This window comes from Capra hircus, chromosome 7 (genome assembly GCF_001704415.2).
Source record: "Capra hircus breed San Clemente chromosome 7, ASM170441v1, whole genome shotgun sequence".
Classification (NCBI taxonomy): domain Eukaryota; kingdom Metazoa; phylum Chordata; class Mammalia; order Artiodactyla; family Bovidae; genus Capra; species Capra hircus.
In genome coordinates, this window is record NC_030814.1 from 75878970 (window position 1) to 75905149 (window position 26180).

The window sequence follows — 26180 nt, forward strand, 5'->3', positions numbered from 1 at the left end:
TATACATTATAGGCCAATTAGTATTATTTCATTCTCTTCCATTTATTTAAATATTCTTTATTCTCTTTGATTGACATCCGTCTAAATTCATTTTCCCCCCAAATTTGAGTATAACTTGAATAGAGAAATAATATATACTCAATTGTTTTACAAAGAAAGAGTACAGAACATAGAAAATAAAAATCTTTCCACTCCCAAAACTGCTATTAACATTAATATATATTTCAGATATTAGTTTAATAACATTTCAAATACTTTTATATTATTAGTCAGGACTCCAAAGTAACAGAAATACTTTACTTAAATCTAAGGTAACTTAAACAAAACAAGGTATTTATTGACTGAGTACCCCCAGGTTTAAGAAATAGAGCCAGCTTCTCAGATTGTTGGATCTAAAAGTTTAAACAGTGGTGTTGGAACTCTACAGCTTAACCTTTGTTCATTGGTCTCTGTCTCTTTTCTTTCTGCTTCCTCCTCCCTTTCATTTTGCATTTAGTCTTAGAAAAGAGAAGCTAAAATTCTAAGTCAGATATTTATTTATTTATGAAGAATTATTAATCTTGGTTGAGAGATACGAGGGAATCTAAAAATAATTTAGAACAACAGTCCATTCACAGTATAAATGTTTATTTCTTTTTTATTTACAGTTTCTTTATTGCCAAAGACTTGGGTCTTGTGGGCAATTCAGATTCCTTGTCATTGTATATTACATTAAAAATTTGAGTTCATATGTTTGTATAAGTCAAAGCCAAATCTTATAATTAATCACTTACTTCATTCATTAATGCTAAACGAAATGTAATTTGAAGAGACAAAATAGAAACTGAATGATTAACAACACCTGTGTGAGCCAGTAGATCAAGAGACTTGCTGATGTAAATAATACTTTATAAATATAAAAGTATCTTATTAATGTGGTGATATGGGGTAATAAAAGTTATTATGTGCTAGGTACTATCCCAAATGCTTCAACTATATTATTTCTTTTATTTATTTTTTTTTACAATTTTATTTTATATATATTTTTATTTTACTTTACAATACTGTATTGGTTTTGCCATACATCAACATGAATCTGCCATGGGTATACACGTGTTCCCAATCCTGAACCCCCCCCCACCTCCCTCCCCATACCATCTCTCTGGGTCATCCCAGTGCACCAGCCACAAGCATCCTGTATCCTGCATCGAACCTAGACTGGTGATTTGTTTCTTATATGATGTTGTACATGTTTCAATACCATCCTCCCAAATCATCCCACCCTCTCCCTCTCCCACAGAGTCCAAAAGACTGTTCTATACATCTGTGTCTCTTTTGCTGTCTCGCATACAGGGTTATCATTACCATCTTTCTAAATTCCATATAAATGTGTTAGTATACTGTATTGGTGTTTTTCTTTCTGGCTTACTTCACTCTGTATAATCGGCTCCAGTTTCATCCACCTTATTAGAACTGATTCAAATGTATTCTTTTTCATGGCTGAGTAATACTCCATTGTGTGTATGTACCACAGCTTTCTTATCCATTCATTTGCTGATGGACATCTAGGTTGCTTCAATGTCCTGGCTATTATAAACAGTGCTGTGATGAACACTGGGGTACATATGTCTCTTTCAATTCTGGTTTCCTTGGTGTGTATGCCCAGCAGTGGGATTGCTGGGTCATAAGGCAGTTCTATTTGCAATTTTTTTAAGGAATCTCCACACTGTTCTCCATAGTGGCTGTACTAGTTTGCATTCCCACCAACAGTGTAAGGGGGTTCCCTTTTCTCCACACCCTCTCCAGCATTTATTGCTTGTAGACTTTTGGATCGCAGCCATTCTGACTGGTGTAAAATGGTACCTCATTGTGGTTTTGATTTGCATTTCTCTGATAATGAGTGATGTTGAGCATCTTTTCATGTGTTTGTTAGCCATCTGTATGTCTTCTTTGGAGAAATGTCTATTTAGTTCTTTGGCCCATTTTTTGATTGGGTCGTTTATTTTTCTGGAATTGAGCTTCATGAGTTGCTTGTATATTTTTGAGATTAGTTGTTTGTCAGTTGCTTCATTTGCCATTATTTTCTCCCGTTCCAAAGGCTGTCTTTTCCCCTGGCTTATAGTTTCCTTTGTGGTGCAGAAGCTTTTAATTTTAATTAGATCCCATTTGTTTATTTTTGCTTTTATTTCCAGTATTCTGGGAGGTGGGTCATAGAGGATCCTGCTGTGATTTATGTTGGAGAGTGTTTTGCCTATGTTCTCCTCTAGGAGTTTTATAGTTTCTGGTCTTACATTTAGATCTTTAATCCATTTTGAGTTTATTTTTGTGTGCGGTGTTAGAAAGTGTTCTAGTTTCATTCTTTTACAAGTAGTTGACCAGTTTTCCCAGCATCACTTGTTAAAGAGATTGTCTTTAATCCATTGTATATTCTTGCCTCCTTTGTCGAAGATAAGGTGTCCATAGGTGTGTGGATTTATCTCTGGGCTTTCTGTTTTGTTCCATTGATCTATATTTCTGTCTTTGTGCCAGTACCATACTGTCTTGATGACTGTGGCTTTGTAGTAGAGCCTGAAGAGGCAGGTTGATTCCTCCAGTTCCCTTCTTCTTTTTCAAGATTGCTTTGGCTATTCGAGGTTTTTTGTATTTCCATACAAATTGTGAAATTATTTGTTCTAGCTCTATGAAAAATACTGCTGGTAGCTTGATAGGGATTGCGTTGAATCTGTAGATTGCTTTGGGTGTATACTCATTTTCACTATATTGATTCTTCAGATCCATGAACATGGTATATTTCTCCATCTATTAGTGTCCTCTTTGATTTCTTTCACCATTGTTTTATAGTTTTCTATATATAGGTCTTTAGTTTCTTTAGGTAGATATATTCCTAAGTATTTTATTCTTTTTGTTGCAATGGTGAATGGAATTGTTTCCGTAATTTCTTTTTCTACTTTCTCATTATTAGTGTATAGGAATGCAAGGGATTTCTGTGTGTTGATTTTATATCCTGCAACTTTGCTATATTCATTGATTAGCTCTAGTAATTTTCTGGTGGAGTCTTTAGGTTTTTCTATGTAGAGGATCATGTCTGCAAACTTTAATCCTCACAAGAATGTAATGAGGTAGGTGCCACAGTTATTCACGTCTTGTAAATAAGGAAATTGAGGAATCAAGAGACTAAGTAACTTACCCATAATTATATAGTTAGTTAGGATGGAGCTGGAATTTAATTTATGCATTTTTGACTCCAAAGTTTTTGCAGTCTTAAGTTCTCTTCACCATCTGTACTGTCTCTATGCTTTTTTAATTCCATGGAATTAAATCCACACAACACATATTGACGAAAGGAGACCAAACATACTAGAGAATAGAAAGACTCAGCACAGTGGCATATGTCCATAAGCATTTTTTATCTTTTTTTAAAAAAATATATTTTAATTATAGACACTATGTGCTCATTGTAGAAAATATTGATGTGATCAAGTTATTTGGAGGAGCAAGATAAAAAACCAACACATATTGCCTCCAACCTCAAACATTTAATAATTATAACTCTGTAAGTCTTACGTATAAACTTTTAGGCATTTCTGTTGCAAATATGAGCATTCGTTTCTGATCGTAATTATACAGTCATATTTCTTATAAACATTATTTCTGATATTTCTTCAGGACTCTCTACTAGTCATTTTGCCTGGGCATTTCATTCAGTAGCAGAAGAAGAACTACTGAACATGTTGCCAGCGATGCAGAAAGACGATCCTACATGGTCTGAACTTAGAGCTATGGGTGTGGGGTGGTGGGTCCGGAATACCCGCATCTTACGCAAGTGCATAGAAAAGGTGAGTGTTTTATTTTGGTGTAGAAATAATATGTATTGCATGTTTATTGAAATGGTATTCCATATTTACTCTCTTGGTACTCTTTAAGCAGTAAAATCCTTATAAGTAATCTTTATATTTCAGGATAGCATGTTAATATAATTTTTAAAAATTTGTATTCTAATTCTTAAATTACTAGTTGATATATTTATTTAGTAGTATACATCTGTCTTTTACAAATAGTATATATGCACATTTAGGAAAATAAAGCAGTACTCAAGAGCTTGTCATGGAAAGCTTAGTCCTATTTCCACCTCTTTGTGACCTTGATTACTTTTGTAATTATAAATAAATAAGTTTACATATACGTATGCATGTGTTCATTCACATATTTTTTTAATTTATTGAACATTTAAGTAGAGAATGTATGACAGTTTATATATAAAGGAAAGTATTTGTTTACTTAAAAACTATTTCTGTGAAATTTTGACCAATACTTTATTATTATTATTATTTTTGACCAATACTTTCTAATTACAGGTAGCCAAAGCAGCCTTTTATAAAAAGAATGATCCTTTAGATGCTGCCATTTTTTACCTAGCAATGAAAAAGAAAGCAGTGATTTGGGGATTATATAGGTAGGTGAGAAAACTGCTTCAAAATCAAAAACTTTGCATAAAGAGTATGAAGTAAAGATTTATTGTGCTTGTTAGTGTGGTTCATGTAGATTGTTAGTTATTTTTGTATTTAGCAGACTTCGTGTGAAAGAAGCCCAGGTGTCTACCAGAGCGAAAGAATGTTGATGAGGTCACATTCAGTTTTTTTTAGGTTTATCAGTCCAAAAAAACATCTTTTTGCTTATTTTAATAACGTCTTATGATGCTCTGTTAGGACAAAGAACTAAACTGGAAACTTCTATCTAGAACGGGGAAGAAGATGAATTGGTGGAGCTTTGAAAATGCATCTACCCTCTGCCCTGTCAGGAGGAGCTCTTGGACCAGACTTAACCTTCCAAACCACTCTTTTCCTAAGGGCCCTGACCCCATTCTTGAGCTGGGGTCATTTAGAATTTTTCTCATTCACTTGTCCTCAGCTAGGCTTGGTGAATGTGATGGCCATAAATAGTTCACTCTTCATTTGGGCTTCAGTCTAGGTGTATCCGTATGAACAGCAACCTTTGGTGAAAATCGTGATGTCAGTCAGTTTTTTCAGAGACTAGATTTTAGTCTCTTAAAGGTTCTACTTGAGGACAGATTCCTTGGTGATGATGATTTTTATCATCAAAGTCATCCTCAGGTGGGCAGTTGGGAGTATGTACAGGCAATTGATTAAATGGTAAAGTAACACAATTTAATATAAATTATATATTTTGTATAGATTTAAAAATGATTTCTCAAACTGCTGCTAATGCAGTTTTCTTTGTCATTTAAAAGAAGTTTTTTTCAGTAGTCTCTGAAATTTATGTGAAAAAGTAAATGTTTACCATAAATGTTCTTTTTGCTCAGAAAAGAAATGTGTACTAATTTATGAACTGGTAATTGTTTCTTTTGAGTTTTAACTTCTAAGTGGCTAACTTCATAAAGTTGGTTCTGATGTAGAAACTTTATGTTCCAAAATTTTCTTACTTTATTTTTCTTTGTAGATCCCAAAAAGACTCCAAGATGACACAGTTTTTTGGAAACAATTTTGAGGATGAGAGATGGCGTAAAGCAGCTTTAAAGAATGCTTTTTCTTTGTTAGGAAAACAACGATTTGAACATTCAGCAGCATTTTTTCTTTTAGCTGGTTGCCTCAGAGATGCAATTGAGGTATGAGTGATTTTAAAAAAAAAAATCATTGTCATCCTTTTAAGCTCTTTATGGTTTAAATTTTTTTTTTTTTAATTTCAACTTAAGTGTAATGGAACTAACACAAGGCTTAATGCATAAAGTAACTGGTAATACTTAAAAGTGACTTTAAAATTTTGTCATTTAGCTTGAATGATATTTATGCAGAATTAAAATTAACCAAGTTGTGTTGGTTGATATAGGGAGTTGATCTGCCTCCTAAGAATATTTATGAACAGGTTAAAAAAATAAAAAATTTGTCCTATCATTTTAAACGTGTGTGTGCACTGAGTTGCCAAGTCATGTGTGAATGTATGGACTGTAGCCCACCAGGCTCCTCTGTCCATGGGATTCTCCAGGCAAGAATACTGGAGTGGGTTGCTGTGCCCTTCTCCAGGATATCTTCCCCACCCAGGGATCAAGCCTCAGTCTCCTGCATTGCAGGCGGATTCTTTACTTCTGAGCTACTGGGGAAGCCTCATCACTTTAAATATATTTGGACCTATATTTGGCTCTGTATTAGTTGATGAACCTTCACAAATAACCTTATAAAAAGTTATAAATATTTAAAATATAACATTTCTATCTCAAATTGTCCTTTTGCTCAGAGTTTCATACAAATGATTCAGAACAGCTTTTTTGATTTGGAAACATTAGTCTACTGAGGTGGATGGGAAAGAGTGAAAACTCAAGGATAAAATAAAATATGTCATTTAAATTGATGTTATTAAGAATTATTCAGTATTTTTCTGTTAGACTAAGTCTTTTTGCAAATGTATACTTAGTACTACCTAAACCACCACCACCACCACTTAGTACTACCAGTTAAATTAACATAAGTGTTGTCAAGTGGATTTGCTGAAGTAAGCAGCATGTTTTACTTATTATCCTTGTTCACTAATTTCAGATATTATTAAAGCTTATGTTCATGTAGTTATTAATGAGTCAGTTTGAGTCTTTTACCTTAAAACAAAAGATACCCTTATTTATAAACAATATTTCTTCTTTTTGAAGGTATGTCTTGAGAAACTGAATGACATTCAGTTGGCTCTTGTAATAGCAAGACTCTATGAGTCTGAATTTGATACATCTGCAACATATAAATCTATTTTACGTAAAAAAATTTTGGGAATTGATTCTCCTGTCAGTGAACTCAACTTGTTGAATATAAATATGCATTACGATCCTTTCCTTCGAAGTATGGCATATTGGATTTTAGAAGATTATAGTAGTGCTCTGGAAACATTAATAAAGCAACCTATCACAAAGGATGATGGTAAGCTACACTTCTAAGATCTTACTTATTAAGAGTTTACCAGGTTCAGAACACACTGTTGGATGCTAAGGATAATGCAAAGCAAATTGAAGACATAAATGGTCCAAGACTTTATGGTTTAGTTGGGGACACAGAGTTATGTATACAGTTTATTACCCGCCTCTTGCCCTCCCAGAAAGTTAAATCCTTTGAAAGCCAAGGGCTTTGGATTTTCTGTTTTTATGAAATCAGTGTATTGAACATAGATGTTATCAACATTGAATATAAATGTTTTGAAGAAATTAGTGATATACAGTGAAAGAAAAGTGGTTGGATTTGGACTATAATTTTAATGTTGACTAGATAGGACTGAATTGGATATGGAATCTGAAGGAAATGAAAGTCAAGTTTAACTCCTGGGTTTTTAGTTTAAGCACTGGGTAAATGATAGTGGGAAGGATAGGAGCACATCTTAGGGAGTGTTGCTTTAGATAGAAAAGGCTTCTCAGATAAGGTAACCTTTGACATCAAATCCAATTGAAATGAGTGAGTAATCAGCAATGCAGATATCTGAGTAAAGAGTGATTTTTAGGCCAAGGGCACAGTAAATAAAAAGGCCTTGAGGCACGATTATGTACATGTAAGTGGAAATATAATGTAGACCTTTGGATATAGTGTTCTAGATTCACAGGTTGGAATTGGGACTAGAACTAGAGATGTGCAGGTTATCACGTAGAGGTAGTATTTAAAGCCATGGGGCTGTAGGTGTTCAACCAGGGAATGTAGATAAAGAAGTCAAGTACTGAACTCTTGGACACTCAGCATTTCAAAGCAGAGAAGGTGAGGAAGATCTAGCAAAGCAGACTGAGAAGTTGTATACAGGAAAGGAGGGGGAAAAGAACTATGTTTTAAAATACCTTAGATTATTACTTGAAGAGATGTGAAATCAGCAAACCTTTGTTTTCCTACTGTGTTAGAACACTTTCATTACAAATGTGTTCTTGTCTATTCAATGCTATGTATTAGTGTGGTCTTCTAAATTTTTCTCATAAGACCAGGTAGATACTGGTATCATGATAGAGAAAAGGGGCCACACACACAACTCTTGAAGAATTTTTCTTGGCTCATGAAATGAATTTTCTTTCAGATCAAGTCATGATGTCAGCCTGCAATCCTGCAGTTTTTAATTTCTACAATTACTTAAGAACACATCCTCTTTTGCTGAGACGTCATTTTGGATCATCTGATGCATTTTCCACACACATGAGTTTAACAGGAAAAAGTGGACTAGCAGGAACAATTAATTTAAGTGAAAGAAGATTATTTTTTACTACTGCCAGTGCTCATTTAAAAGCTGGCTGCCCTATGCTGGCTTTGGAGGTGTTATCAAAGATGCCAAAAGTCATCAAGAAAACAAAACCTTTTTGTAGAAAATCTAGCTTTTTGGATACTAGTAAAGACTGTTCTCCTTCTTCTCCATTAAAATTGGATGCAAGGGAAGATAAGTCTTCAGTGATTGATTGGTCACAATCTCTAATGAATGGTTTTGGATCTTCTTCAGAGGGTTCCTCAGAGAAGCAATCAAACTCCACTCTTTCTTTTGACTGGAGCCAACCAAGTATTGTATTTCAGGATGACTCTTTAGAATTAAAATGGGACAGTGATAACGATGAAGAAAATGAAGATGTCCCACTTTCAATGAAAGAACTAAAACCTTTAGAGGGAAAAATTGGGAAAAAAGTGGATGAAACAAGTTCTAATTACACAGAATCTCTCAGCGCATTAGATGAAAATGACATTTTAAATCCATCAGAAGATGTGATTGCAGTTCAGTTAAAATTTAGAGCTTGTTTAAAGATTCTCACAGTAGAACTTCGTACTTTATCTACTGGCTATGAAATAGATGGTGGAAAACTGCGATATCAGCTATACCACTGGCTTGAAAAAGAGGTGATAGCCCTTCAGAGAACTTGTGACTATTGTTCCGATCCTGAGGAAGTACAGTCTGCATTTGGCAAAAATGGAGATGCAATTGAACTAAATGAGGATGCTGAAGATTTGCTTCAGCAAACAAAAGTGAAACAACTGAGAGAAAATTTTCAGGAAAAAAGACAGTGGCTTTTGAAATATCAGTCTCTCTTGAGGATGTTTCTTAGTTACTGCATACTTCATGGATCCCATGGTGGGGGTCTTGCATCTGTGAGAATGGAATTGATTTTGCTTTTACAAGAATCTCAGCAGGTGTGTAACTTACATGATAACCAGTCAAAATAGTACTTTTATGAAAAACAGTTTTTGAGATTGCTTTTTTTTAGCTTTTAAATATTTAAATTGTTGATTGTCTTATTTATGGTTACTTTAAGGAATGCTACTTTTTTGTGGCACTTTATATTGTGAATTTCTAGAGGTGTGAATGTATTGAGGCTTCAGGACAGTTTCATGTCAGACCCTAAGGTCTGCTTAGTTCATATTAAATGGTCTTACATGAAGGCTTTGCGAGGTGATAATAAGAGAGTATTATCCCATCGTTATTCATTATAATCGGTGGAAGGTTGACCACCTCAGGTTCCTTCTAACTCTGTAAAAAGTTTCAGTTCTGCTTTTAATTTTGAATCATTCTGAAGTTTTTCAAAGAGACCCCTGACTTACTTAAGTAATGGATTATAACTATAAATAGTTGATTAATCTTTTTCCCTTTGTTTTTAGGAAACAGCAGAACCAATATTTCCTAGCCCTCTTTCAGAACAGACCTCAGTACCTCTCCTCTTTGCTCGTACAGCCAGTGCCAAAACAGTTGTTGCCAATCCATTGTTGCACCTTAGTAATCTAACACATGATATTCTACATGCCATAATTAACTTTGATTCACCACCCCATCCTGATATCCAGAGCAATAAAGTAAGTATGTTTGGTTTCAAACATTTAATTAACCTATATACTGTCATAAAGCTAAAGGTAAGTGTTAAGGCTTTTTATAAAAGATTTAAACATCATCCTGTGCTTAGTGATTGTTACGTAGCCAAGTTTGTATTGATTTTGATCAAAGAAAACTTGACTGTAGGTAAGGCTCATTTTACCTGTATTATTTACCCAAAGGGTACTTCATTTTTTAACTTTCATTTTATCTTATTTAACCATTTCATTTAGGTAAGAATAATAGTATGTATGTGTGCTTTTATGAGTAATTCTTTAGTGTACACTTAGCCAAAAAAAAAAAAAAGCTGGTTGTTTTTTAGAGACAGAAACAATATTGTGTTAAAGAACTAGTATGTGAGTATCTCTTTTTTTTCTTTCTCATAGTCTGTCATCTGATTTTGTCCTACCTCACAAGCTGTGATATCATTCTATTTCCATTTTCTTCTTGTTTAATGGTAGCCTCTCTTACAGTTTTACCCTCCTGGATAACCTAACGCTTATAAATTAATTTTGCCACTTTATATCTTGTACTGCCCAGTGGAATAAATGCCCACATTGCATATTATAGAATTAGAAATTTAATTTTCCTCAGATTATGCTAATTTTAAGCAAATTTCATTCCATATTTAACTTTAGTAATAAACACATCCCTGATGTATCAGCTTCTGCTGCTTAAAAACCACCCTGAAACATTAGTATTAATAGCTAAAAATAGCTATGCTTTATTTTGCTCAGGATTCTGTGGGTTGGCTCATCAGTTCTTTTAGTCTGGGCTGGCTGGATTGATGGCTGGATACCTCATTTATCTTTGGTCAGCAAGCATGTTGACTGGACTCTGGATGACCTAAGATGGCCTCATTTACTTTCTGGTGGTTGGTGGGCCATCTGCAAGACTGTCAGGAGATGTTAGGATGGCCGGAGACTCTGAGATGTGTCTCAGCCGCCAGTAGGCATGCTTAGAGTATTAGGCTGTGTTCTCTAAAGAAATAGAATCAAAAGGGGGTGGAGGGTGTGTTTGTAGAAAGAGGCTTATTTTAAGCAATTGACTCACTTCATTATGGAGGCTGAGAAGGCTCAAGATCTTCTGTCGGCATGCTGGAGAACCAGGAGAATAGATCATGTAGTTCCAGTCTGAGTCCAAAGGCCTGAGAGCCAGGGTAACTGACAGTCTAAGTTCCAGTCCAAATCAGCAAGCCTGAGATGCAAGAAGAGCTGTTGTTTCAATTCTTGTCTGAAAGTAGAAGACCACCAGTGTCCCAGCTCAGTGCAGCCAAGCAGAAGTTCCCTCATACTCAGCCTCTTTGTTCTGTTCAGGTATGTCAATTGATTGGGTAAGGCCCACTCACAGACTACCAATTCAAATGTTAATCTCATCCAAAATCACCCTAACAGACAAATGTAGAATAACATTTTTTTTTAATTTTACTTTATTTTATTTTACAATACTGTATTGTAAAATACATCATATTCATACATCAACATAAATCCACCACGGGTGTACATGAGTTCCCAATCTGAACCCCCCTCCCACCTCCCTCCGCATACCATCTCTCTGGGTCATCCCAGTGCACCAGCCCCAAGCATCCTGTATCCTGCATCGAACCTAGACTGGCGATTCGTTTCTTACATGGTATTATACATGTTTAACATTTGACCTAATGTCTGCACACCCCTTGGCTCAGGCAGATGGACACATAAAGTTAACCATTTCACCTGGGTTATTTCATATAGTGGTTTCAGGGGTTTAAAGAGCCAGAGTAGAATTTGCAAGGCTTTTAGAGAACTAGGTTCAGAAATAACACATCACTTTTGCTGTGTCCTCTTGCAAAAACCAAGTCACAAGTAAGCCCAAACTCATTAAGTGGAGAGACAGACTCTGCCTTTTGGTTAGAGTAGCTGGAAAATATTGTCATTTTTGCAGTCTCCCATTTGAGAAACCTATATGCAGGTCAGGAAGCAACAGTTAGAACTGGACATGGAACAACAGACTGGTTCCAAATAGGCAAAGGAGTACGTCAAGGCTATATATTGTCACCCTGCTTATTATATGCAGAGTACATCATGAGAAACCCTGGGCTGGAAGCACAAGCTGGAATCAAGATTTCTGGGTGAAATATCAATAACTTCAGATATGCAGATGACACCACCCTTATGGCAGAAAGTGAAGAGGAGCTAAAAAGCCTCTTGAAGAAAGTGAAAGAAGAGAGTGAAAAAGTTGGCTTAGAGTTCAACATTCAGAAAATGAAGATCATGGCATCTGGTCCCATCACTTCATGGGAAATAGATGGGGAAACAGTGGAAACAGTGTCAGACTTTATTTTCTGGGGCTCCAAAATCACAGCAGATGGTGGTTGCAGCCATGAAATTAAAAGATGCTTACTCCTTGGAAGGAAAGTTATGACCAACCTAGATAGCGTATTAAAAAGCAGAGACATTACATTGCTAACAAAGGTCCATCAAGTCAAGGCTATGGTTTTTCCTGTGGTCATGTATGGATGTGAGAGTTGGACTGTGAAGAAAGCTGAGCACTGAAGAATTGATGCTTTTGAACTGTGGTGTTGGAGAAGACTCTTGAGAGTCCCTTGGACTGCAAGGAGATCCATCCAGTCCATTCTGAAGGAGATCAGCCCTGGGTGTTCTTTGGAAGGAATGATGCTGAAGCTGGAGCTCCAGTACTTTGGCCACCTCATGTGAAGAGTTGACTCATTGGAAAAGACTGATGCTGGGAGGGATTGGGAGCAGGAGGAAAAGGGGATGACAGAGGATGAGATGGCTGGATGGCATCGCCAACTCGATGGACGTGAGTCTGAGTAAACTCCAGGAGTTGGTGATGGACAGGGAGGCCTGGCGTGCTGTGATTCATGGGGTTCAAAGAAAAAATAAATAAATAAAAAAAAATTAAAAAAAAAAAATAAATAAAGCTAAAAAAAAAATAAAATAAAATTCTTCTTGTAACCACAAAAAAAAAAAAAAAAAAAAAAAGAATTCTGAAAGGCTCCCCACACACTCCTTCCTCTTCTAATGGGTCACCTACTGGTCTGCTCTCAAGCTCATCTTCCCCTTTTCTTTGCAAACCATTTCCCAGATTTCCTTGACCTTGTTTTATGACTGGTTTAAACAATGAGAAGTATTGGCAGCGACAGGAGGGGAGAAGAAAATGCCTAAGTATCCCTATTTCCCCCATCCACACACAGTTCCCCTCTGATTCAGGAGAACTCTCAGTTTCCACCTTTGTTAAAGGGTGGGGTGAGGGGGTCTTCTCCACATTCCAGCTCCTACCAGGAAGCATCTTCCTGCCAGAAAGCATCCTATGCATGTCTGTTTACCAGCAGGTAGCTCTGGCTCTTGGCCTGTAGTAATGCTATCTCCTCTCCAGCTTTTCCACTTCTAGCTCTAGCAGAGGCTTCCTTTTATAACTAATTCCTACACTGCTTTACACATTGTGAAGAAGGCCTTATTTTCATTTTTTTCTAATGAATGTCATGGAATGAACAACATTTTCCAGATTGAATCACAACGAATAAAATTCACTTTACTTTGGCCTCAGGAAAAAAAAAAAAAAAAAAAAAACAAAGAGTCGGACACGACTGAGTGGTGAACTGAGCTGAACTGAGCTCATATGTGGTCTTTGCTGTCTTTGTTTATTTGATGCTCTCCTTGGCTTTAATTCATGTCACATGTCTATTGATAATTGAAGGAAAAATAGCAGTTAGATTTTAGTCTGCACAAGAGAGTATCATACTTGATAATTAGATCAGGAACCTGGTTTTTTGAATAGTCTACTTTCTTACCTAGATTAAGCTTCTCCTTCATCCTCAGATCTATTTCTGTTAGTTCTCTTTGTCATGCCATGTTTAGAGCTCTGTCTTCCTTAATACAAACGTTTTCCTTCAGTTGCTGTCTTTCATACCTTTCCCTTTCTCAAAATTTTCACTCTCTTCAAATTGTTTTCTGTAGTAACTTGAATAGTTCTTAAGTGAACTGTCATTATCAGACAGGGCTTTACGTTTTGGTTGAAGAGGGAACAGGTTGAGTCTTGGAGGGCTTGCTTTTAATGAATGGCTCATTGCTCTGCTGAATAGCTAGCATCTGTTCTCATTTGCCCTTAAAATAGAAATTAGGTAGCAGTTGTGTATTTTATAATTACTGCCAGAGGCTTCAGGTTTTATTTGTGTCTGTGTGTGTATTTGTAGTGAGATGTCTCCAGACAGAAATGAGTATTAAGGAAAAAGAGGAAATATTTATTAGGGCAGAATAGTTTTTTCATCTTTTTAAAAAATGCTAATTATATTAGGCCTTGAAAAAGGTTCGGTTTTTAAAAGTTATAAATTAACTTTGTGGGTTTTTTTTTTCCCGCAGGTATATGTAATGCATACTTTAGCAGCCTCACTTTCTGCTTGTATCTATCAGTGCCTTTGTGGTGGTCATAATTACAGGTAAATATCTTCTTGTGAAATTTAAGAATGTTTGTAGTAACTGCTGAAGTTTGCTCTTGCTTTAGGAATATGTATACAGCATACAAGGTATGCTCTTGCTTTAGGAATATGTATACAGCAGTCCACTTTAGCTAATGCAAAAAGCATATGGAGAAATGTTGAGTCATTTTTTTTTCGTCTTTCAAGTTTTAGCATTTGTCTTTATGGCAAATGCATCTCAAGTTAAACTCTTTACAATTAACATTTAACTGCCTTTTATTGATCACTACCTAATGCTATACATTGTGATATCACTGGAATAAGATCTCCTTCCTTAAAGTCATGCTAGTTAGAGACAAACATATAAACTTATAAGTGATATGTAGTATAACATCATACTTAAATGATTTGTCCTCTATCATCAATCACGATAGACATGATAAACAGTAAAAGGCTCAGGGAACACAGAGGAGGGGGTGACTGGCTTGGAACTGAGAAAAATTTTACACTCTCCTTGATGTTTATGATTTTCTTCTTTATGTCCTAAGGTTTCACGGTAATTTTTCTAGGCTTTTGAAACATATTGTTGCACACTGTGGGGTTATATCTTTCTTTGCAGTTCTCTTATTCTATTTCTTCAAGTATTTTATCTTCTCTCTTCTCTTTCCTTTTATGAGACAGATATTAGAATTTGTGGATCTCTTTTTTCTTTTAGGTTTCCTCTTAAATGATCTATTTATTTCTTTTATTTTTGCTTTATTTCATAAGAAATCCTAGCTTCATTTTCCAGACACTAATTCATTCTTCCATGTTTTTCATTAAACTTCTGCTACTGGTGGGTATACCAGATATAGCCTACCCTGACGTAGGGCAGACTAGTCATTAAATATCAAATTGAACCTAAACTGACTTTGTTTTCAACTTTGTTATTGATATATATAAATTATATACCTTTGTGATATATAAGCTTCCTATTTGTGGTCAATAATAGTTTTCTCATTTGTATGTATTTTATGACTTTCAGTAAGTATATTTAAAAACTATCATATCTGTTTTAATTTAGAAAATTTAAAGGACACTTTGTTTTATTATAGTACTAGAGTATACAGTATAGTACTTAGATGTAAAACAGTATAACTAATACTCAAAAGCTTGTATTTAAATTACTCTAAATGTTAGATCTCAAACATAGAAATGTTAAATGTGAAATTCATTTTAGGTCATTCTTTGTTATTATTGTTTCATTGCAATTGGAGGTCACTATAGATAGTTACTATTTAAATTTTTTTTCTCTCAGTTCATTTCAAACAAATCAGTTTACTGGAATGGTGTATCAGACAGTACTGCTTCCCCATCGACATTCCTTAAAAACAGGAAGCTTAGATGAAGCCATAACTCCCAATACATCACCAGCTCAATGGCCAGGTATAAAAAGTTATATATATATGTATATATATATATATATACACACAAGTTTTTTCTTAGCTTTATTGAACTTAATCAGATGAGGAAAAAGTAGGTCTGGTTTGGTTTTGCTGTGTGATAATCATTGTTAAGTATTGTTAGAATTGATTCCAATTCATTATTCATCATTTACTACAAATTATCCAGTTATATAACATTAGTTTTTCCGTTATCATAGTACTAAAATAACTCAAATGTTTTGTCATATCATGTTTTATACTTTTGCTTTTGTTGTAATAGAAAAACATTGTTATTTCTAATGTCTGTGTAAATTAAACAGATAGCTCAACACTTACGCATTAACTGCAGTAACCTCTAGTGGTCCATGAAACTGTGGAAGAAAATATTTTTATTCTGATGCTATAACATTTTTTCAAAAATTAGGAATTGTAGTTAATTTTTTATTTATTAAATTTATTGTCAGTGGTAGCTAATGGTAGCTATATTTGTTCTTTCTCCTAGGAATAACTTCTCTAGTTCAACTTTTGAATTCTTCTGGGGAGGAAGCCCAGTCAGGACTTACGATCTTGCTTTGTGAGATTCTCACAGCAGTGTATCTTAGTCTGTTCATCCATGGCTTGGCAACACATTCTAGTAACGAATTATTTCGGATTGTGGCCCACCCTCTAAATGAAAAAATGTGGTCTGCTGTATTTGGTGGAGGTGCGCGTGTTCCCAGCAAAGAACAAGCACACTCAAAAGCTTTACCTGGTTAGTTTTTAATCTGTTTTACTTTATTTTTGAAGGCTACCACTTTATTTATCTGAATGATAACTTTGTTAAATGTAATTACATTTTAATTTATTCACAGGAAAGTATGTTACAGACCATTTTCTTAGAGCATGAATAAATAGTTATATGGAAAACATACAGTATGACGTTTCTGGTATAATTATTAAACTTTAAGATACTGGTACACCAGTGATTAGAACTATCTAATGTAATTTAAAATCTTTTACTATTGAAATTTTCATTTGTTTCGAAAAATACTGTAACATTGGTTTTTGTTCTATCCCAAATACAGATTCTCTCTTCTTTTTTTGGCAGGAAGGTACTTTGCTATGCCTAGCCCCCACCAGGTAGTGGTATTCTCCATGGAGTGTGTGGGCTTTTCCAAAGCTCTTTCAACCATCAGTTCTCATAGCCCTCCCAGTCTTGCAGGCAAGATACTAGCTTTAGAAATAGGCTTTTACAGTTCAGCTTGCTTTGTGTTGTTTTGGAAGGGTTGGGATACAGTGGGCCGATTTTATTTTGTTTGGCACTTAGAAAATTGAAAATGTTCCATTAATCAAGTCATATTTTTGATTTAAAACAATGATTAGCATTTTAGAAAACCATCCCTGCTTCTTTTATTCTGCTCTAGTTCTTCATTTCGATGTTTTCTATTCCTTATACTTTAATGTATTTTTAAATGGGTAAAAATAAAGAAATGTCAGTGCTAATCGTGGTAAATCAGACTATGGCTTGAAGTGACTGGAAAAACATTTCAAATAAGGCTGCTTTATGTTTGCGTATCATGATTCTGGCCATTAGAGATTTTGGATTTCTAAGTGTTCATAATACCATGTAAAGTAAATATTTTAAACAATTCTATTATCTTTTCTAAACTTGGTGGTGTTAAAACTATATATATTTATTTAAAGATTGAAAGCTTTTTGACCTGAAACAATCATGATGTTTTCTGCCTTTGTTTTCTTTTTTGTGATTTATTAGCCCATATGTGATAATTTTGGCTTTCAAATTTTAAATGATATTTTAATTTCTATAATGTTTCCTTTGAAATTTTTAAAGAGTAATTTCCAGTGCTTAATTTTTTATATGGATGAAAATAGAAAAGACTAACATGAAATTCACATTGGAATATATACTTGACTTCAGATATTTAAATTCTTTTAAAGAACTTTCAAAGTCTAAGGGAGTACAGTTTATAGGCTTACTGAAAGTGAAAACTGTGATCTTGTTAATGTAAAATGTTAAAAAGGGTATAAATTCTTGAAATAGAATGTCCACACACTTATGAAAAATTAAAAATACATTCTTACTAACCAGTCAGCAAGTCTCAATTTTAACAATTCTAGAACATTTCTGAGCACAGATACATAAACAGCTTTACTTGAAGTCCAGGTTGTTCTTTGTTTAACCACTCAGATTTAGCTGTTTTTAGTTGCAAATACCATGTAATAAACTCTAATCTCACCACTTATCAAATCCTAAATAATCAAAGTGAAAAAAATTATCTGTATCTGTATATTTAACCTCTTGGATTGGGACATGGTGTCCAAATAATACAGGATACTTAAAACATGGTTTACTCAGTGGTGAGGCTGGGTATAGCCGCATATAAATTTTGTGTTGCTCATCTGTCAATAACAACCCAGAAGCTATTCTGAATACAATCCGTCATGGATATAACTGAAACAGCATTTACAGAAAACATGCATGATATGATTAATCAGTGTGCTAACTAGAAGAAAGAGTACACTCATTTAATGATGAAGCCAAGGCATGCTGTTTCTAAAGCTGATTTAGTTTGTAAAGGAGCTAGTAGAAAAAAATAGAAAAACAGAAAAAAGGGAAGAAGTGAAGATAGTAAATAGCAAAGGCAGTAGTAGTAATTAGAAGTAGCAGTCCCTGTGAGGCAGATAAACTGACAGTTGGAGAGACAAAATCTGAGAACAGAAAATTGGCAAAGGGACAAGTGGCAGTGACTTTCAGTGTAAGGCAAAGTTCTGAAATCTCAGTTTTTGTAGGCATTATTATGTTGTTCTGAAAGCACACCAACTAAAGCAGCACAGCAGCTTGATAAATTTTCAGTTGTAAGTAAGTAGCCTTGCGTGTTTCAGTTACTATTAAATGTAATCATGATGTCCCAGGAGTGTAGTTGCATTAGATAATATTCAGTATACATTGTTGACCAAGGAAATAAAAAGATGTGTTAAAAAAGTTGATCTGAATTCAGTGAAAAATAATGTATATATTTATTTTTTTAGTGTTTAAGTATAGCAAAATGAAAACGGATAAGTCTAGAACATTTCATTTTCCTGACAACCTATTCAGCTATTCAATATCAATGTATTGTATATTGAAGATGAAATACTTTCCTTATAACTCCTGAAAATCTTTTAAAAAGTTTTTTCATCACTTAGTACTGTGAAGTTTTTAAAAGTCACTGTTTTCCTTGTTCTGGTATAAATTCTGATTCTAGAATACTTTATAAAAATGGTCTTATGAACTAAATTATTTTTCTCTCTACAAGTCTATTATATAGTTAATGTACTGTTAATGATATAAAATTTAAATATGACTTAAGCTTTGTAATATGAGAAAATGGTAGATGATTTTTATTAGACTAGCTTGGCAGGTCACAATTCTTAACAAAAATGTTATTGTACATAAATCAGTATTTTTCATCAAACTTAATTTACTTTGTGATTTCCGCATATGTTAATATGGGATTTGCTTTTCTCTAATTAATTAAAACTAGTCTGAGTGTATGTTCATGGAGTTATTTTGTTATTATGGTAAACTTTTAAAGTAGATAGTTGAGCAGTAGCAATTTTTGAAAAATTACTTTTTTTTCTGTTAACAGTTAGAAATCCATACTTTTGCTTTTTATTGCATTTATAAAGCAAAGCAAAATATTTTAAGAATTTTTGTTATGTTTCATAGTACTTGCAGATGAAAGAATTATTAATTCCCATGCATAACTTAGTTTTTGTTAACCCACTTTCTAGCTTCTTGATGCCCCTTGTAATTCACAAGGTCTCTTATATCCAAATTTCTTTTCATTTCTCCCTAATGCTGATTTGTCTTTTATTACTATTAAAGTAGCCGTTTACTACCTTAATAATGGAGCAGTACAGTCAGTTTGTATCCACAGAGTGGCATGCACATGGCTTGATATTTTATTATTAGCTTTTTTCAAAAACAAATGGTGAAGCACCCAACAGCAGTATATATAGTCTCTATTGCAGTGCCCCTGAGCTTCAAGACTACTTGAATCCAACATGATTTAAGCCATAAAGTTGTCTTAGGTCTTGCTGCAGTTTGAGGGAAAAGTGGGTGCATCTACTCTAATGACAAGCTTCAAGTCATTTCTTGTTTCCTAGGAGATACCACTAAGTCTTTTTACTTGTAGCATTTCATTCAGTACTGTGAACCTGTTTGCCATTTCCCCCCTGTTCTCCTTGTTCATCAGAAGTGTTTGATAAGTTTTTTCCTTCTGAAGTTGAATCTGTAATTATAAACATTTCCCCATAGTGTAGTTAATTTCATTTTCATGTCATGTGCCTGGGTTCACACACTATACTTTGAAATGTTTTTCTCCCTTTTAAAAAACTGAAAACAGAACAAAACTTTCCTTTAAAAACTCTACTTATTTTTATGACATAGCAAACTTGGTAAAACTATGAATTTAGCCTTGGTTTTATTTTTCCCTAAACATCTATGTTCACATCATATCCCTTCTTATAATCTAAAAACAAAATAAGCAGAAGAGTAATATTGGAGTCAAATGACATTTACCTTGGAACACAGCATTAATTTTTGACAGATTAAAAATACCTTGAAATTCTAAATTTTTTACTCAGAATTTGGTAAAACCATTAAGTTTTAGAATGTATATAAATGTATGCAACAGATATATTAGAAACATGTTTGTTGATTATCAGTTGTTTATAAGATCAGAGAAAAAATTACACATTGATATGATGGTTCTTTTTAAAGTCATTTGAAAGATTATGTAATAATCATACCACTTTTTAGCAGTCTCTTAGTATACTAATTTTATGTGCATTATTTTATTTTTTTCTGAAACAACTAAATTATTCTATTAGAGTCAGCTTGGCTGTAACGATATAATGCATGAGCATGCTATTTATGCAAGCTGAGTAGCTTCAAGTAATAAAGCAAAATTGTATTACAGCACAAATACTTGTATTCCTTGGAAGGTAAGTAACTTCTGGCTGAAATCGTTGAAGAAGAGTATTGGTTTGCCTTAATATGGAGTTCTTTACCTATCTATTGGATCATGCCTATGTCCAGGAGATAGGCATTTTCTACTGGTGATTTGCATCTTGTGACTTAGTCTTGATTAAAGATTTGTAGAACTTGTTTTTCTTTGCTTATGCCCTTAATATTCTAAGGTAAAATAATAAGGGAATATTAACTCTAAAGTGTTTAGAAGTTAAAACAATAAAAACTGCATTTTCTTCCTCTTCTTTGTATTCCATTGACTAGAAAATTCTATCTCTAATCATTTCTAAAAGTCTGAATCAGTTTAGTAAGTAGTGGTGGTGTTTGAACTTTTTAATATTTTCAATGAAAAATTAGTAGTAGTTTTTTAGGGGATAAAAGGCCAAGTGATTGCTGAATAATCTTAAAATCATTGTCTTTAATTAATATTGACATCTCATGATACTGTTTTCCCTGCCCCGACCCATGAAATTCTTAAAAAAAAAAAAAAAAGATACAGATACTTTTCTGTCATAGTCTTAGCTAAATTATGGACTCACTTATAGGAAGATATTACATCCTCTTCTGTATACAATTTTCATATGCAATAAATAAATGAACATTCAGAGAGTAAGGGTCAAGATGAGATAAAAACAAAGATGGCTATACAAGATGATTTTTGTCTCACTTCCTCCAGTTACCTTACTATCATAGTAATCTCAGTTTTGTGTATGTACTTATTTGTAGTTAACCTTAAGTCTTATGTAAAAATAGATGAAATCAGTACAATGAAAATTGTGCTTATTTTAGTAATACTTTGTTTTGTTCTTAGTTTCTTCACTAGTGGAAGAAGGAGAGAAACAGAACAAACGTTTTAGGCCATCAAAAATGTCTTGCAGAGAATCTGCCTCAGTGACCTCTTCCTCACCACCAATAAGCCAGGAGACACTGATAGTTAAAGAGAAGTTCATTCCACCTGAGCTCAGTATCTGGGACTATTTCATTGCCAAGGTAATACAATTGTTATCCAAATGATGATTTGTATTGTTAAACTGAAATGAAAATGTTTAAGTGTAATTGTTGGTGTTTCCAAATATTTTCCCACACAGGTGTAGAAAATGTTCATTTTATCAGGATAAATTATCACAGAATATATCCTAAAATATTTTGGGCATATTTCAACTATTTTTTAAGACAATTCTTGTATAAATTAAGATTTTTACATTTTAAACAATGCAACATTCTTAGGAAGATGAAAAGATAAATTGGCTGCCACATTAATGGTAATGTGTGTGTGTATGTTAGTTGCTCAGGCTTGTCTGACTCTTTTGCAACCCCATAGACTGTAGCCAACTAGGTTCCTCTGTCCATGGGACTCTCCAAGTAAGAATACTGGAGTGGTTTACCTTTCCCTTCTCCAAATGGTAATGTACTTGGTAGTGATTAAGGAATCAAGACTGCCAGAAGTCAAAGTGCCATCCAAACTCTAATTCCTTTTCTGTACTGTAGTCCTACATTGTCCTGATGTACTCAGATTTCAGTTTTTAGTTAAATAACATCAATCCCTCAACAATATTGTTCAAGTTTAAAGTTACCACAGTTTATTCAATATGAGTAATTGCATAAAGTACACACTTTCCTGTTAGCTCTTAGTCCACAAATCACTATATAAACAATAGATGCAACTCTTGATCAGTGACCAATCACAACAGTGCTTTCAAAGTCTGTTAGTGATTGGTCATTTAGTACCTTTTATTCAGTATTCATTTCATACACAGAAAAACATGTAGTTAGTTGTCTTGCCTCCCTACCTCCCATAATAAATGCAAGTGACATTTTCAAAACTGGCTAATCAGAACAGGAAATTAGCTGACAAAGTCAAGTGCAACTGGAAACGAAAAGTGAGTACTGGAAATAAAATTCAAATCAAATATAAATAAAGTTTTAGAAAAAATAGCTAACTCTTGGATTTAACATTGCTGTCATTTGAGAGACTTTAGATATTCACCCAAGGAAAATTAGTGAGGACCAGCTTATCAACATAAATGAGGAAAGTTTGACAAAGGATGGAGATGACCTAGAGATACTGAAATTGGAAAAAAGAAACCAAAAAACTTTCACATTAAAAGAACTCTGGGTAATATTTCACAACATAGAAAGTACAATAAAAAGTTGGATATTGATACAAAGTTAGAAAGGAATTGACAATTTGCTAACAATTAGAAAAGATACTTGCTTTGTATTCTGGGTTTTATAAAATTAGAAGGCCAGCACTATTGAAAGTTTTCTTGATAAATTTTTTACAAAGAAATAAAACACTTTATAAATTCTCACTGATTCTAATTTGCAGTTCGGTTCAGTTGTTCAGTCGTGTCCAACTCTTTGCGACCCTATGAACCCCAACACGCCAGGCCTCCCTGTCCATCACCAACTCCCGGAGTTTACCCAAACTCATGTCCTTCGAGTCAGTGATGCCATCCAGCCATCTCATACTCTGTCATCCCCTTCCCTCCTGCCCCCAGTCCCTCCCAGCATCAGGGTCTTTTCCAATGAGTCAACTCGACACATGAGGTGGCCAAGTATTGGAGTTTCAGCTTCAGTATCAGTCCTTCCAAAGAGCACCCAGGACTGATCTTGTTTAGGATGGACTGGTTGGACCTCCTTGCAGTCCAAGGGACTCTCAAGAGTCTTCTCCAACACCACAGTTCAAAAGCATCAATTCTTCAGCACTCAGCTTACTTCACAGTCCAACTCACATCCATACATGACCACTGGAAAAACCAGTATACTAAATATTATTTTTACTGTTTTCTTTTTCCTATACATTTATAGTTGACTGTAAGGGTTTTTTAGTATTTTGATGAATTTGTTAATAGTCACAGAACACTTGTAGTTTTTTCATTGATTGTTAAGATTTGCTTTACATGGTTTCAACTTGCATCTGTAGTTTTACATTCTTGTCCTACCATGCCTAGCAAGAGCTTCTAGTATATATCCTCTTCTTCTTCTGTGGACAGCCAAATTCTTCACATTCTGAACTTCTAGATTTTTTCCTTAAATTGACTCCTCACTATTTCCTAATGACACCAATCCCTGAGTCCTGTTAGGCAGTAGATTTTGTTTTTCTCATATCCAACATGCTTCAGGATAAAGAAGTGCATTTATATCACCTTGTTTCACACTGCCTTTTGCAGTCATTGATTCATTCAGCAAATGTTTATTATATGCTTTATTTATATTGGAGTATATTTCATCTTCATTTTTGAAGCATAGTTCCTTTTGCTGGCTATATGATTCTTGATTATAAAGGCCTTCTTTAGTTGTCTTGTTGCTGGATTTGGTTAAATTTCTGGCTGGTCTGCCTTTGTTCCACTGTGTAACACAGGCTAGTTGAGATGTGAAAGTATTAGTCCACTCAGTCCCATCCAACTCTTTGTAACCCCATGGACTATAACCCAGCAGGCTCCTCTATCCACGGAATTCTGCAGACGAGAATAACAGATGCAACTGGAGTGGGTTGCCATTCTCTTCTCCAAGGGATCTTCCCCACCCAGGGATCAAACCCAGGTCTCCTTCATTACAGGCAGATCCTTTCCTGTCTGAGATGTTGGCCTTCCCTAATTGTTTGCTGCTGAAGACTCTTGTTTATGATAATGCTGCTGGGCATGGAGTTATTTTTTTTTTAATTTATTGAAGTATAGTTGATTCACAGTGTTGTGTTAATTCCTGTTTTATAGCAAGGTTATCCAGTTATATTACATTCTTCTTCATGTTTTTCATTACGGTTCATCACAGAATATTAAATATATCGATAGTTCCCTGTGCTATATAGTAGAACTTTATTGTTTACCCATTCTCTATATAATAGTTTCCATCCACTAATCCTAAAGTCCCATTCCCCACCCCAAGTCTATTTTCTGTGTCTGTGAGTCTGTTTGTGTTTCACAGATAAGTTCATATATGTCATATTTTAGATTTCATCCATGAGTAATATCATATGGTATCTGTCTTTCTGTCTTTGTCTATCTCTTTTTGACTTCACTTCTTATGATAATCTCTAGGTCCATCTTCAGCATTATTTCATTCTTTTTTATGAGTGAGAATTCCATGCTATATATACACACACATGCACAGCACATCATTCTTTCTTTCATCTATTGATAGACACTACTTAGATTGTTTCCATGTCCTGGCTATTGTAAACGGTGCTGCAGTGAACATTGGGGTACATGTATCCTTCCAAATCGTGCTTGTCTCTGGTTTTCAGTTCAGTTCAGATCAGTCACTCAGTCGTGTCTGACTCTTTGAGACCCCATGAATCACAGCACGCCAGGCCTCCCTGTCCATCACCATCTCCCAGAGTTCACTCAGACCATCGAGTCCGTGATGCCATCCAGCCATCTCATCCTCGGTCGTCCCCTTCGCCTCCTGCCCCCAATCCCTCCCAGCATCAGAATAAGTCAACTCTTTGCATGAGTTGTCCAAAGTACTGGAGCTTCAGCTTTAGCATCATTCCTTCCAAAGAAATCCCAGGGTTGATCTCCTTCAGAATGGACTGGTTGGATCTCCTTGCAGTCCAAGGGACTCTCAAGAGTCTTCTCCAACACCACAGTTCAAAAGCATCAATTCTTCGGTGCTCAGCCTTCTTCACAGTCCAACTCTCACATCCATACATGACCACAGGAAAAACCATAGCCTTGACTAGACGGACCTTAGTCGGCAAAGTAATGTCTCTGCTTTTGAATATGCTATCTAGGTTGGTCATAACTTTTCTTCCAAGGATTAAGCGTCTTTTAATTTCATGGCTGCAGTCACCATCTGCAGTGATTTTGGAGCCCCAAAAAATAAAGTCTGACACTGTTTCTACTGTTTCCCCATCTATTTCCCATGAAGTGATGGGACCAGAAGCCATGATCTTCGTTTTCTGAATGTTGAGCTTTAAGCCAACTTTTTCACTCTCCTCTTTCACTTTCATCAAGAGGCTTTTTAGCTCCTCTTCACTTTCTGTCATAAGGGTGGTGTTATCTGCATATCTGAGGTTATTGATATTTCTCCTGGCAATCTTGATTCCAGCTTGTGTTTCTTCCAGTCCAGCGTTTCTCATGATGTACTCTGCATAGAAGTTAAATAAGCAGGGTGGCAATATACAGCCTTGACATACTCTTTTCCTGTTTGGAACCAGTCTGTTGTTCCATGTCCAGTTCTACTGTTGCTTCCTGACCTGCATACAGATTTATCATGAGGTAGGTTAGGTGGTCTGGTATTCCCATCTCTTTCAGAATTTTCCACAGTTTATTGTGATGCACATAGTCAAAGGCTTTGGCATAGTCAATCAAGCAGAAATAGATGTTTTTCTGAAACTCTCTTGCTTTTTCCATGATCCAGCAGATGTTGGCAATTTGATCTCTGTTTCCTCTGCCTTTTCTGAAACCAGCTTGAAAATCAGGGAGTTCATGGTTCACGTATTGCTGAAGCCTGGCTTGGAGAATTTTGAGCATTACTTCACTAGCGTGTGAAATGAGTGCAATTGTACGGTAGTTGGAGCATTCTTTTGCAT

At 34.8% G+C, this 26180-nt stretch overlaps 1 protein-coding gene across 3 annotated transcripts in view; it reads left to right on the forward strand.

Moving 5' to 3' along the window:
• Positions 1-26180, forward strand: part of DMXL1 (Dmx like 1) — a 134348-nt gene that overhangs the window by 54895 nt on the left and 53273 nt on the right. For all 3 annotated transcript variants that reach the window (XM_018050665.1, XM_018050666.1, XM_018050667.1), the window contains exons 20-29: positions 3646-3815; positions 4335-4432; positions 5437-5602; positions 6635-6896; positions 8023-9116; positions 9582-9773; positions 14151-14227; positions 15504-15631; positions 16133-16381; positions 21456-21634. In XM_018050665.1, the coding sequence (XP_017906154.1) occupies positions 3646-3815; positions 4335-4432; positions 5437-5602; positions 6635-6896; positions 8023-9116; positions 9582-9773; positions 14151-14227; positions 15504-15631; positions 16133-16381; positions 21456-21634 (2615 nt within the window). The remainder of the gene's footprint in view (positions 1-3645; positions 3816-4334; positions 4433-5436; positions 5603-6634; positions 6897-8022; positions 9117-9581; positions 9774-14150; positions 14228-15503; positions 15632-16132; positions 16382-21455; positions 21635-26180) is intronic.